General features: G+C 35.0%; 2 protein-coding genes across 2 annotated transcripts; both read left to right on the top strand.

Moving 5' to 3' along the window:
• The first annotated feature begins 4,387 nt into the window (after positions 1–4,387).
• On the top strand, positions 4,388–5,918 carry LOC129891881 (receptor-like protein EIX1). Its single transcript, XM_055967354.1, has 4 exons — positions 4,388–4,757; positions 4,839–5,388; positions 5,501–5,688; positions 5,740–5,918. The coding sequence occupies exons 1-4, from the start codon at positions 4,388–4,390 to the stop codon at positions 5,916–5,918; spliced, it is 1,287 nt and encodes a 428-aa protein (XP_055823329.1).
• A 5,451-nt stretch (positions 5,919–11,369) lies between these two features.
• LOC129891938 (syntaxin-31) lies at positions 11,370–12,707 on the top strand. Its single transcript, XM_055967432.1, has one exon. The coding sequence runs from the start codon at positions 11,486–11,488 to the stop codon at positions 12,500–12,502; it is 1,017 nt and encodes a 338-aa protein (XP_055823407.1). The 5' UTR covers positions 11,370–11,485; the 3' UTR covers positions 12,503–12,707.
• The last annotated feature ends 1,072 nt before the right edge of the window (positions 12,708–13,779 follow it).

Raw genomic sequence — 13,779 nt, forward strand, 5'->3', positions numbered from 1 at the left:
AATTCGCTGTGATGTAATAATTAGCACATTACATATAAAAAGTAAATTGTATTATATAAGTTTTGTACGATGAATTCGATCAGAAAAGCATGCGTAGGAACTTCAAACTTCAAACTTAAGACCCCCTATTTAAGAAATCCCTTATTCAACCAATTTAATCACCCTTCTCACATAAATAATTCTTAATTTTTAGAAAAAAGATTCTAGTCATTTCTCCATAGCAAAAAAAAAAAAGGAGAGTGGAGAATAAACTTTTAAGACCAGACGAATTTCAGATACCCCAAACACTTTGCGTAAGAAAACACTTTTACGTTTTTATTTTTAATAGTAGAAAAAATTGAACTTGTTTTTCCTAATCTTAATAGAAAAATCATTGATCAACCAAACACGAAAAATTTAAAACAGAACACACTAATTGAAAATCATTTTCCCAATTGAATACTTACAAGTTACAAGAGGTATTCTCTTAATCAACTCACTTTGTTTTCTCATTTCAGAACCAACAAATTTCATATGAAGTTTTTGAGATCTTCTATTTATCTTTTTTCACTTTTAGTTACTGTACTTTCTCTATGTTGGGTTAGTTTGAAATGAAAAAAAAGTCCTGACATTGAAGCTTCAGCTGCTGTTGGCTGTCATACTCCCTCTGTCTATTCTTACTTGTTTTGACACACTCCTTAAGAAATAATAAATAAAATAACAATTTTACTATATCAATTTTTGAATATAATAATGGAACAATTTCAAATATATATAATAAACTAATTAGTTTACAACAAATATAGTCATGTTTTATTTATATTACTTATACATGAGCTATAAGCGCTACGCTCGCAGACTTTTACTTCTTGTCTATGGCAGTTCAAGTACAAGAAAATGAATTCATATACACTAAATATATATTATGATATACTCAAAAACTGAATATAGCTTGACTATACATGCCTATACAGCGAATAACCATTTTTTTGCTAATTATTTTTGCCGAATGACCATGTGGCATAATTATCCCTATAATAAATTCAATGCTTTGAAAAATGCATTGAGAAATGACTAGTTAATAACAAGGGTAGATTAGGAACAAAGTAATAATTTATGCCTTGATACTAGCCAAGTAAAAGTAAAATTTTAGTATAGTGGACAAAATAAAAGTAGATAGAGGGAGTACTAGCTCCGTTTCAATTTGTCTATCTTACTTTTTTTAGTCCATTTTAAAACAATATCTCTTTTTCTTAGCAATTCTCTAATTTACACGCGACTTGTTTAAGATCAAAATATTAAAGAACATTTTGATAAATTCTACATATCTTTAGTCTAAGATCATAAGATTTAAAAGTTATTTTTACTTTTTTAAACCGTATAACAAGTCAAAATCGCGTTGGAATATGGCTCATGTTCCAGCCAAAGACCCATGGCCTAATCCTATTTGTTAAAAGATTAGAATAATTCTCCTAATTTGGTTCCCAATTCTATTTGGAAAAGGATTGGATTATAATCCTATTTAAAGTTGGTTTTGGCTTTAGAAAAAAGTACTACTCTATAAATAGGATGATTTGAGAGAATTATGTAATTTCTCATTGGTAGTGTCTTTGAGAGATATTAGGCACATAAGAGAGGTTTTTGAGATAGCTTTCAACAAGAGAGAAGAGAGAAGAGAGAAGAAAATGGTGTTTTCCGCAGCAATTTTGCCTCTCCGATCAAAAATGTTCAAATTGCGTTTTCCGATTCATTAACCGTTAAATCGGCCTGAATTTTTTACTGAGTGTTTCTAACATCTTAGTGTTTGATTTGAATGGTAGAGATCGGATTTGGAGGTCAGAAACATCTCAGTTTAGGTCCCGAACAGGAGCTCTATTTTGGGTGATTTTCTTCCTATTACTTTTGTTGGTATGACTATTGCTTATTCTTGCTTGACAATTATTGTGTAGTTATTTAGGAGAATATTTGTAACTCTCTTATTGTTATAGTGGAGCAATTCGGATTTCGAAGATCCTATAGTTGTTACCTTCGATTTGAAGGGTTTTTCCCACGTTAAATTTGGTGTTATTTATTTATTTTCTCTGTTTTCTGATTTGCGCGGGCTCGGTAGGTTTGGAATGGCTGACTAGGTTATTTAATGTCATCTTTACGACGACAACGATGCCCGTAGAATTGACATCGAGCATCATGATCCCGCTTTACAAAAATAAAGGGGATAGTCAAAGCTGTGACAACTATAGAGGTATTAAGCTTTTAAGCCATACTATGAAAGTGTGGGAAAGAGTAGTAGAGATGAGGGTGAGGAGAGGCGTGTCTATTTCAGAGAACCAGTTCGGATTTATGTCGGGACGCTCAACTACAGAAGCCATCCACCTTATGAGGAGACTAATGGAGCAATATAGGGAGAGGAAAAGAGACTTGCATATGGTGTTCATCGATTTGGAAAAGGCTTACGATAAAGTCCCACGAGAGATACTATGGAGATGTTTGGAGGCTAAAGGTGTACATGTAGCGTACATAAGGGTGATCAAGGACATGTACGAGGGTGCCAAAACCAGGGTAAGGACAATAGGAGGGGACTCAGAACACTTCCCAGTTATGATGGGGTTGCACCAAGGATCAGCTCTTAGCCCGTTCCTATTTGCCTTGGTGATGGATGTATTGACGCGACAAATTCAAGATGAGGTGCCATGGTGTATGCTTTTTGCGGACGACATAGTCCTCATCGATGAGACTCGTAGCGGAGTTAACGATAAGCTGGAAGATTGGAGACGCACCTTGGAGTCTAAGGGATTTAAGCTGAGTAGGACCAAGATAGAGTACCTAGAGTGCAAGTTCAGTGAGACACCTCAAGAGGTTGGCGCGGAAGTTAGGCTCGGGGACCAGGCCATCCAGAAGAGAAGTAGTTTTAAGTATCTTGGTTCTATCATGCAAGACAGCGGAGAGATCGACGAGGATGTCACACACCGTATTGGGGCAGGGTGGATGAAATGGAGGCTCGCCTCCGGTGTGTTATGTGACAAGAAGGTGCCACCACAACTTAAGGGCAAGTTCTACAAAGTGGTCGTTAGACCAGCTATGTTGTATGGGGCGGAGTGTTGGCCAGTTAAGGTCTCCCACATGCAAAGTATGAAGGTTGCCGAGATGAGAATGTTGAGATGGATGTGTGGGCATACCAGGAGTGACAAGATTAGAAATGAGGATATTCGAGAAAAGGTAGGAGTGGCCTCGGTGGAAGACAAGATGCGGGAAACGCGACTGAGATGGTTTGGACATGTGAAGAGGAGAGTCCTAGATGCACCAGTGCGGAGATGTGAGAAGCTGGCCATGGATTGTTTCAGAAGAGGTAGGGGTAGGCCGAAGAAATATTGGGGAGAGGTGATCAGACAGAACATGGCGCATTTACGACTTACCGAGGACATGACCCTAGATAGGAGGGTGTGGAGGACACACATTAGGGTAGAAGGCTAGTACATAATGATTTTATTCTCCCTTATTCGTAGGCGTATTAACGCACTATGATTTCTTGTACTCTGATGTATGCTATTTATGGTATTTTATGTTATTATCCAATAATAATATCTACTGTTTTTGTGCTTTGATTATAATATTGTTTGGACCGTTTTCGTCATCTACTTATTTATTCTAATATTCTTGTCTGACCTTTTTCTATGCTTTTATTGAGCCGAGGGTCTTTCGGAAACAGCCGTCCTACATTGGTAGGAGTCAGGTTTGCGTACACTCTACCCTCCCCAGACCCCACGATGTGGGATTTCACTGGGTTGTTGTTGTTGTTGTTGTTTTCGGATTTGCGTCCTTCCATCATAACAAATCAGACAAACAAATTGAAATGAGAGTAATGAAAAACGTGCCAATTAAGAGCCCGTTTGGATGGGCTTAAAAAAGTAACTTTTATGTATAAAGTGTTTTTAGAACTTTAAAGTGCTGAAAGTTATTTTTATAAATAAGCAGTTGAGTGTTTGGATAAAAGTGCTTATGTTGAAAATAAGTGTTTGAATTTTAGGGTTAAAAAAATAAAAAGGATAGTTTGGAAATTTAGTTAAAATATAATAGATATAAAAATAATTTTCATGGTCAAACAAAATGGCTTTAAGCACTTAGAAAAAAAAAGTTAGAAATCCTAACTTTTCATTTTTGAGTGACTTTAAGAACTTTATGGCTTAAAGTTAACATTAGGCAAACACGTCCAGAAGCTAAAAAGGGGCTTTAAGTTGGTAGCCTATCCAAACCGGCTCTAAGAAGACTATTTAACTAATTCATGTCCCAAGAAGTCATCTAATCACGGCCAAATAAAAGAGAGAATATTTTAGTCTATGCTCTTTCTGTGTATATTCACACGTTAGTTGTTACAGATAATAAAATAATACTCTAATTCATAACAGCAGATATGCAGATTTTTCACTTGGTATTTGGCTGTACTTTACTCAATATTCTGAAGATGAGCTTATCAAAAAAATTCATTCAACAGCTTATTGTGTTTGACATTTTCGTCGCGCTGTCAGTCAACTATGGTGTTGTGTTCAATTCAGGGGTTGGTGATGGGAATATCAAGTGCCTCCAAACAGAGAAAGAAGCTCTTCTTAGTTTCAAACAGGAGTTGTTAGACGTCTGTGGACGACTTTCCTCTTGGGGAAATGAAGGATTCAATCAAGATTGTGCACATGGAGAGGTGTCCATTGTGATAATCAAACCAGTAATGTCATCAGACTTGATCTTCATGGCCCCTCCGGTGGCAATGCATCCGTTTCCATTGCACCGTTGATAGGTAAGATAAGTCCTGTCTTGCCAGAATTGAAGCAATTGAAATATTTGGATCTTAGTTACAATCAAAATTTCAGGAGGCATACCAGACTTTCTTGGTTCTCTGAGTAAGTTGGAATACCTCAACTTATCTTGTGTTGGTGATGATTTTACAATAGTTCCTCCTAATCTTGTCAATCTTTCTAGCTTAAACACCCTTGATTTGAGCTATAATGATTTCTTATCTGTGAATAACCTCGAGTGGATTTCACGTCTTCATCAATTGAGATACCTTGCCATAGGTTACGTTAATAATCTGAATAATTCTGTATATACCTGGCTGTTTAACTTAAGCAATCTGACTCACCTTGATCTCTCTGGTAATGCTTTATATGGTCCAATTCCTGATGCTTTTTGGAATATGAAATCCTTACAACACCTTGATCTGTCTCGAAATGAACTTGGAGGTGGCTTCTCTAGATGCCTTGGAAACAGTAGTAATTTGAAATTGTTACGACTATCTTCTAATAATTTAGATGGACAGCTACCCGAGATAATGAAAAACTTGTCATGCGTGTCAGATTCTCTGGAGTACCTGAACCTAGAAGAGAATCACATTGGTGGTTCACGCACTGATATTGTTGCAAAGTTTGCATCTTTGAGAGAACTGAGGCTCGGACGTAATAAGTTGAATGAATCCATTCAGGGATTTGTTGGAAAACTTTCAAGTCTTGTTATTTTGGATTTATCTTTGGAACAGAATAGTGGGATCAGTTCCTGATCTTTTTCTGTTGTCTTCGTTGAGGGAATTATATCTTTCACATAATCAGTTAACTGGTGTAACGGAGAGTATTGGACGCGTTTCCAAACTTGAGAAGTTGTACCTTGATTCCAATCAGCTTGAAGGCACAATATCTGAAGCTCATCTGTTCAAGCTTAAACAATTACGTGAGCTGGACCTCTCGTATAATGCTTAACTACATATTCGAGTCAGTTCAGATTGGATACCCCCTTTTCAGTTGGATCTCAATCGTTTTACCCACTGCAAATTGGGTCCTCAATTCCCAAACTGGCTGCAGAATCAGAACAACATTTCCAAGCTTGATTTTTCAGCCTCTGGAATTTCGGATGACGTTCCTAGTTGGTTCTGGGAGCAGTTTCCTGGGATGAGCTTCTGAAAGAGATTAATCCCTTGCCTTCTTTCATTAACATAATCAGTTTATATACACCAAATACAAGAGTATAATTAGGTTATAATTAAGGAAACTAACTATCTATATGTTAAGGAACTAAATATATACAATCTATATATTAGAAACTAAATATATACAATCTGTCAGAATATATTTTCATATATTCTAACACACCCCCGCAGTCGAAGCGGGAGGTCGCCGAATGCTAAGACTGTTCTGCAATCTGATAATGAGAGGGGACATGTAACACTAGAACCTGGCCACGAGCCACCTTTTCCCGTACAAAATGTATATTCATCTCAATGTGCTTAGTGCGTTGATGCTGAATAGGATTACTAGCCAGATATATGGCACTAACATTATCATAGTATACCAAAGTAGCCCGTGGAATAGGACAATGAAGTTCCAAAAGTAAGTTTCGCAACCAACATGACTCAGAAACCACATTGGCAACCCTTCGGTATTCTGCCTCTGCACTCGAACAGGACAAAGTAGCTTGACGTTTGGCGGACCATAAGATCAAATTATCACCCATAAATTCACAATAACCCAACGTCAAACGATGTGTATCGAGACACCCACCCCAATCAACATCAGTATACGAGACAAGAGTGGTTATGAAAGATGGATAAAGGTGAAGACCATAATCCAAAGTACCTCGCAGGTAGCGCACGATGCGCTTGAGAGCGTGCATGTGCGCATCCCGCGGGTCATGCATGAATAAGCATACCTGTTGCACAACATAAGTAATATCGGGTCGCGTGAATGTGAGGTATTGCAGTGCCCCGATAAGACTCCGATAAAGTGATGGGTCCTCACACGGTTTGCTCGTAGTTGCTCGAGCTTCAGTTTTGTATCAGCTGGAGTAGGAGATGGCTTACACGATGACATGCCAGCTCGGTCAATTATCTCAGCCGCATACTTCTTTTGAGATAAAAACAAATCGCCTGTATGACGAGTGACAGTAATGCCCAAGAAATAGCTCAACTGGCCCAAATCCTTCATAGCAAATTCGGAGCTAAGCAACGATATGATAGACTGGCGAAGCTCATCAAAGGAAGCAGTTAAAATAATATCGTCGACGTACAATGAAAGATAAGCCATAGAAGTATCTCGACGATAAACAAACAAGGAATGATAGGTCTTACTGTGAGAAAACCCAAGGGTATGGACATAATCAGCAAATCTCTTATACCAAGCCTGCGGAGCCTGTTTCAGCCCATAAAGAGATTTCTTCAACAAACGCACATGATTAGGTCTATCAGGATCCTGATAGCCCAAAGGTTGATACATGTAAACAGTCTCCTTGAGTTCGCCATGTAAGAAAGCATTTTTGACGTCAAGTTGATGAATCGGCCATGCCTTGGAGAGAGCCAAACTAAGAACCGTACTAATAGTTGCCGATTTGACAACTGGACTAAATGTCTCACCACAATCCACGCAACCTGTTGGGTTTTACCATCACCTACAAGACGAGCTTTATGTCGCTCAAACGAACTATCAGATTTTTTTTATGAGCAAAAATCCACATACAATGAAAGAGATTAATCCCTTGCCTTCTTTCATTAACATAATCAGTTTATATACACCAAATACAAGAGTATAATTAGGTTATAATTAAGGAAACTAACTATCTATATATTAGGAACTAAATATATACAATGTGTTAGAATATATGAAACAGCTTCTTAAACCTTTCTTACAATGATATGGGTGGAAATATACCAGATCTCTCGAAGATGAGTGATCTTCTTTGCATAGATTTGGCTACAAACAAATTCAGCGGTCCAGTACCACGATTTCCTACCAGTTTTGTAACAATTGATCTCTCCAGTAATATGTTTTCCGGGACCATATCCTTCATCTGTGACAATTTTGATTACTTGGGATATCTTGACCTCTCAGATAACAGGTTGTCTGGAGAGCTTCCTCACTGCTGGACACTTAGAAGTATAGTGCATCTTAATTTAGGGAACAATAACTTCTTTGGGAAGATACCTAATTCGATAGGCTCATAGCAGACGATGGGAATGCTGCACCTTCAAAACAATCATTTGACAGGAGAACTACCTCAGTCCCTGGCAAATTGGAAAAAGTTGAAGGTTATAGATGTTCGGTCTAATAACTTGTCTGAGTTATTGCTTGAGAGAATAAAGTTGGAAATTGAAAAAAGTTGAAGCTATTTTTTCTCTCAAGCAAGAACAATATTGTTCTTGCTTGAGAGAAAAATAGCTTTTACATATGAAATCTTGATATACAAAAACTAGGTTTTTTATGTCAAAGTGTGAGTATTAACGTTTGGACAAAACAACCTAGGGCCATCTGATTGACCGGAAGCTCTGATGTGCTCTGTTGTGTCCACTAACCACAGCATGATAATAGCTTTTACAGCTGGTCTCAATTCTTGTCGCTTGACATACGTTGCACATGGGATCAGGTCCCATAGTTAGTTAAATCATCAAAACTAGAATATAACACACACCTTTGCAACATCCGTATTCTCTAACCTTTTCCGATCCCACAAGAAAGGAAAAAAAGAAGTTGGAAAAACCTTAACTCAAATGTCCAGGCAGGGAAGGCCAATTATGCAAAATTCAAACCAAATGTTCTGATTCTGCCGATACGATAGGCTTCTCTCTAAACATACTTTCCCAATGTCCCTGTAATTAAATAGTCTAGCACCTCCCTTACGAGTATAGTCACTGTCCAAACTTCCCCACTTAATAACCTCAATCTTAGTTCTAGTCACTTCCCCAATCACACTGGTTATCAACCAAACAATATCTGTATTTAAACTATTTTTGAAAATTAAATAAATCAACCAGAAAAAGATGAAGATAGAATTAGAATCAAATCCATTAAATTTACAGTATGTTCTTAAAGAAATTATTATTCTCAAGTATCCGAGGTTATGAAATATAATAAGATAAAATTAGAATACTAACAAAATTATGCTAATAAAAAAAATAGAGTACATACATAAAATTCCATTACAAAACTTACTTTAGCACTAAAACTGATTTACTGAATTTAAATACTCTCTCATGAGAATTTTCTTATGATGTGGCATATTCATAAATATATTATATGACATGAGATGAGTGTTTTAAAATTTAGTTAGTCAAGTAGATGGGTATTTTTAAGATTGTCCATAGTTTGAGAACGAAATTAATAATTCTCACCTTCGGAAACGAAACTAAAATCTGATTGATCTAAATTCTGATCCTTTTCAAATAAATAATAAAAATCACGTATGATTCATATTTTTACTCGATGTACCTAAAATAATATTTAAAAAAATATTAATTTTTATGATATTTTTTTATTTTAAATCAACCCCAAATTATTTATATTGCAGGAGGATATTCAATTTAATAAGATATTAGTCATGTGTTTATAATACATTATTTTGAATATTATTATAAAAATACAATTTAGTAATATGTATATTTAAGTAGTTTAATACAAAGATCTAAAATATAGCCTTAAAAGTGTTTGATTTATTGGATTAAACAATGATACATATGAGGTATACTATAAAACATATGTTCGATTAAGAAAATAAAATTGAAAACTTCGAGAGAAGGGCAAATGTGTTTATTCCCAAATTGTTATGTCACACTGAGAACGTGCCTCGTGAGTCTATAAGAAAAATCATCAATTAATAATAAGAAGAGAGCCGTATTGAAAAATTACAATTCTATCAGATCTGAATTTCATCAGATGATCTTAAAAATACTCATCTATTTAATTAATTGAACTTAACTATATTTCTCTTATGACATATTCATAATCGTGTTATTCACACATGTACATGTGGAATTTTTTGATGATGTGGCATGTTCATAGATATATTATATTGCATGAGAGGGCATATTAAAATTCAGTTAGTCAAGTAGCTAGAGGGATATTTTTAAGGTTGTCAATAGTTTGGTGACGAAACTAATAATTCTCATTAAGTTTAGGGACGAAACTAACAACCTTATCATTATTTTATTTTTAAAATATTATTTATTATTTATCATTTTCTTATTGGCTGAAATAAAAAAAATCACATCCATTAGATTTTTTCCTTATAATTTATCCGATCCAAAATAATATGTCGCATGATTTTATTTTATTTTATAAAAAAATGATAAATAAAAAAAATTCAAAAGACATCAAAGACCTATTTAATGAATATAATTTATTGTTAAATATTTACTTTGGTGCAAATACACAAAAAGCAGCGATTGGTTCAATTACAATCTTCAGTCTCAAGGGATCAAAAATTAGTTCAATTTTTTTTTTTACATTCTTTAGTTTAATAGAAAATTCTTTCTTAAGTTCGTATAACCCTCATTATAAAAGTATCGCACATATACTCTTATCGTTATAAAATAGCTCACATATACCCCTAGCATTATAAAAGTGACTTACATATACCTTTTATCTAACGGGAGTGAAAAAATTAAATTTAAATTCATTTTTTTGATTTTTAATTTTAAAAAAATCATGTATGGGTATATATGATCCCTTTCATATATTTTTTTGACTTCTTTGATTATTATTATTTGAGTTTTTTATTAATTTTTTGAAAAAATATGAGAAATAAAATAAAAGTGTGAATAGAAAAGGAGAAAAAATGTAAGAAAAAACTTTAAAACTAATATATTTTCAGGTATGTTATAATTTATTTTTTGTATCTGTAAAAAATTGGGACATATATGATAAATTTTACAAGAAAGTTAGTGAAAAGATAAAATTGACCATCAAAATAATAAATTCAAATTAGTCATTGATTAAAAAACAAAAAAAAAATGTGTGATAATGATCAAATATATCCTACATGAAAAAAAATGATTTTTTTTAAAAAAGAAATTTTAAACTAATTTTTTCACTTTCGTTATAAAAAAACAGTATATGTGAGCTATTTGTATAACAAAAGGATAACATAAAATTGGTATATGTAAGCTATTTGTGTGACAATATAAATATATATGAGTTATTTTTATTACGAGGGTTATAATAACAAAATTAAAAGGTATATCAGACTCTTTTTCCTTTTTCTAAACTACCATCATTTTGTAAATTTTATGCCAAAAATGTCTCTAACTAAAATTTGGCCTTTATAGTTTATACATCTAATTTTAATAAGGGAAAAGAACACTTATACCCAAAAAGGGAAAAGTATTTATCTTAAATGCCTTATTACTTTTATATTCTTTTTTATTTTAAAATTTGCGCTGACATCAACGTCCATCCTATATGATACCAATAGAGTATCAAGTATCATAGAGGATTAAGCTCAATCATATATGATATCGATATAGTATTAATATATTGATGAAGTATCACAGATAATATATTTTCTACCAATAGAGTCTTTGTGTAGTTTTCCCTTTTAATAAGTCACCCTTGTTTCTAGCCACCAAAACATATTTCTAGCCACCAAAATAAAAGGGAACTATAACCAGATGGAGAAGAGATAATTCCTCTGTATTATTTGAATAGCCACAACAAACCTTACAACTTTTTTTTTTTCCATTTGCAATTAGATAGCATCAAATGCAATGGCATCTTCTGGAGCTTGGACGTATCGAGATCGAACTTCCGAGTTTGCATCTTTGTCCAAAACATTGAAGAAGATCGCAGGAAGCACCGCACCAGATCATGAATCACAACAGAATTTTGCCCTTTCTACCACAAAATTGCTAGCAACTCCAGATCGATCTGAATTTAACAAGAAGGCTTCCAAAATTGGGTTGACAATCCACCAAACCTTTCAGAAAATAGATCGACTCGCTAAATTAGCAAAACGATCATCGATTTTTGACGATCCAAGCAAAGAAATCCAAGAATTAACAACTTTCATAAAAAATGATATCACAACACTCAACGTGGGAGTATCCGATTTACAAGCCCTACAAGACATGGAGGTATCTGATGGAACTCATTCAAAAGATACAGTTGTTCATTGTACTGCGATTTGTGATGATCTGAAGACGAGGCTCATGGCAGCTACAAAATCTTTCCAGGAGGCACTTACTATTAGAACAAAGAATATGAAAGCACATGAGGATCGAAAACAAATATTTTCTACGAATCTCGCTAGAGAAAATCCATTGAAACAACCTCCAAAGACTACTGTAGCAGAGCCACCCCCTTGGTCATCAACTTCTCCATCATTACCGGCAAATGATGTTCAGGGCAGCAGCAACCAATTAAGACGGAGATTGGCTTCAGACAATCCTCCGTCTCACGAAATGGAAATGTCCATGTTACAGGATCAAGTGGTTCCAAGACAAGAAAGTTACTCGCAAAGTAGGGCAACTGCTCTCCAAAATGTTGAATCGACTATTTCAGAATTGGGCGGAATATTCACACATCTAGCTACAATGGTTGCACAGCAAGGGGAGCTTGCTATAAGGATTGATGATAACATAGATGAGTCATTAACAAATGTTGAAGGTGCTCAAGGTGCTTTATTAAAGTACTTAAATCGAATATCATCAAACAGATCTCTCATGATCAAACTTTTTGTTGTTGTGATACTTTTTCTCTGTGTATTTATATTTTTTCTGGCGTGATGTCGGTTAGGAGAGGTAGATACACTGTCATTGTTACATCTAGCGGCATTCCTCCACTAGATGATCATGTGGGCTTAGAAGTAATCAAAAGCCGAATTCTCTCGATAGCTTGCTCTGAGAGGTGTAATACTTAGCTGTTCTTTGCAACATAGGTGCTGCAGTGGCAAATTTCTTGCAGATAAGCACACAGACTCCTCCTTCTTTAGTTCTTTTGGTCAGTCGAATAGCTTTAAACCATTGATCTGTTTGCCGAGCCTCACAAATAATCCCAATGTCTGACAATTTTTGAAATTAACAATCGAATATGCATGTTGTGGGCTATTTTGACCAGCAAAAGATGATTTCCCCATTTCTCAGCACCAAATTTTCTCAACAGTAATTCCATTATCTGTAAGCCGCACAAACATTGGGGATAGTGAAGTTGATTTTCATATCAACTGACTCGCTATAACAGATCACATTTTCGATTTTGAGATCACTCCTAGTATCAACTGCAAATCTCATTGCATCAACAAACGACCAACGATTTGGTAGAGTGATCTACTAAAGCTAACATTCTTAAGAGTCAAGTTTACTTTGGTGGAGTGAATAGCTCTACTAAAGAAGCAAAGCAATCATATCCCTACTCGGCTATGATGTGGGTGAACTATCTTTCAAAGTATAATTTAGATATGCCCTTTTCCACTAAAAGACTCACTATTCATAAGTGTCAATTTTTGGAGAACAAAATTAGTGTCAGAATCACATCCTGGATGGCTAGAGAGATGTCCTATGCAAACAAAATACAGTATTATTAGATCAGTACTCTTTTTAACATTTGGGCTTATTGATCACGGTTGTTTCTCATCTCAAAGAAAGTAATCAAATTAATAAAAGCAACGTCTAGAAGTCATAATCGTTCCATGGAGAGGACTTGTGTGCCACAATGTAGCATGTTCCATGTATGTTATCATATTATGATTGACACTCTTTGGCATGATGAGAACAAAAGATCTATTATTCAAGTGGAAATTGATATCACTGGCAAATGTGTGTTATGCAACAACCAACTTGAGATTTTGGAACACTTACTTTTTGAGTCCTATTCTAAAGAGGTTTGATTGAAGATATTGCCTTGGTTGGGTAGCAGAGAACCATTCTACCATGGGCTCAGGAATGGTATTGGGTTCAACAACTACAAGGCATCACAAGTGTTTTTTTAAAGGCTTGCTTTGCAGCAGTGGTCTATGAATTACGGTGCGAGAGAAACTTAAGGATATTGCAAAGAAAGAGCATCA

This window comes from Solanum dulcamara, chromosome 6 (assembly GCF_947179165.1).
Source record: "Solanum dulcamara chromosome 6, daSolDulc1.2, whole genome shotgun sequence".
Lineage (NCBI taxonomy): Eukaryota > Viridiplantae > Streptophyta > Magnoliopsida > Solanales > Solanaceae > Solanum > Solanum dulcamara.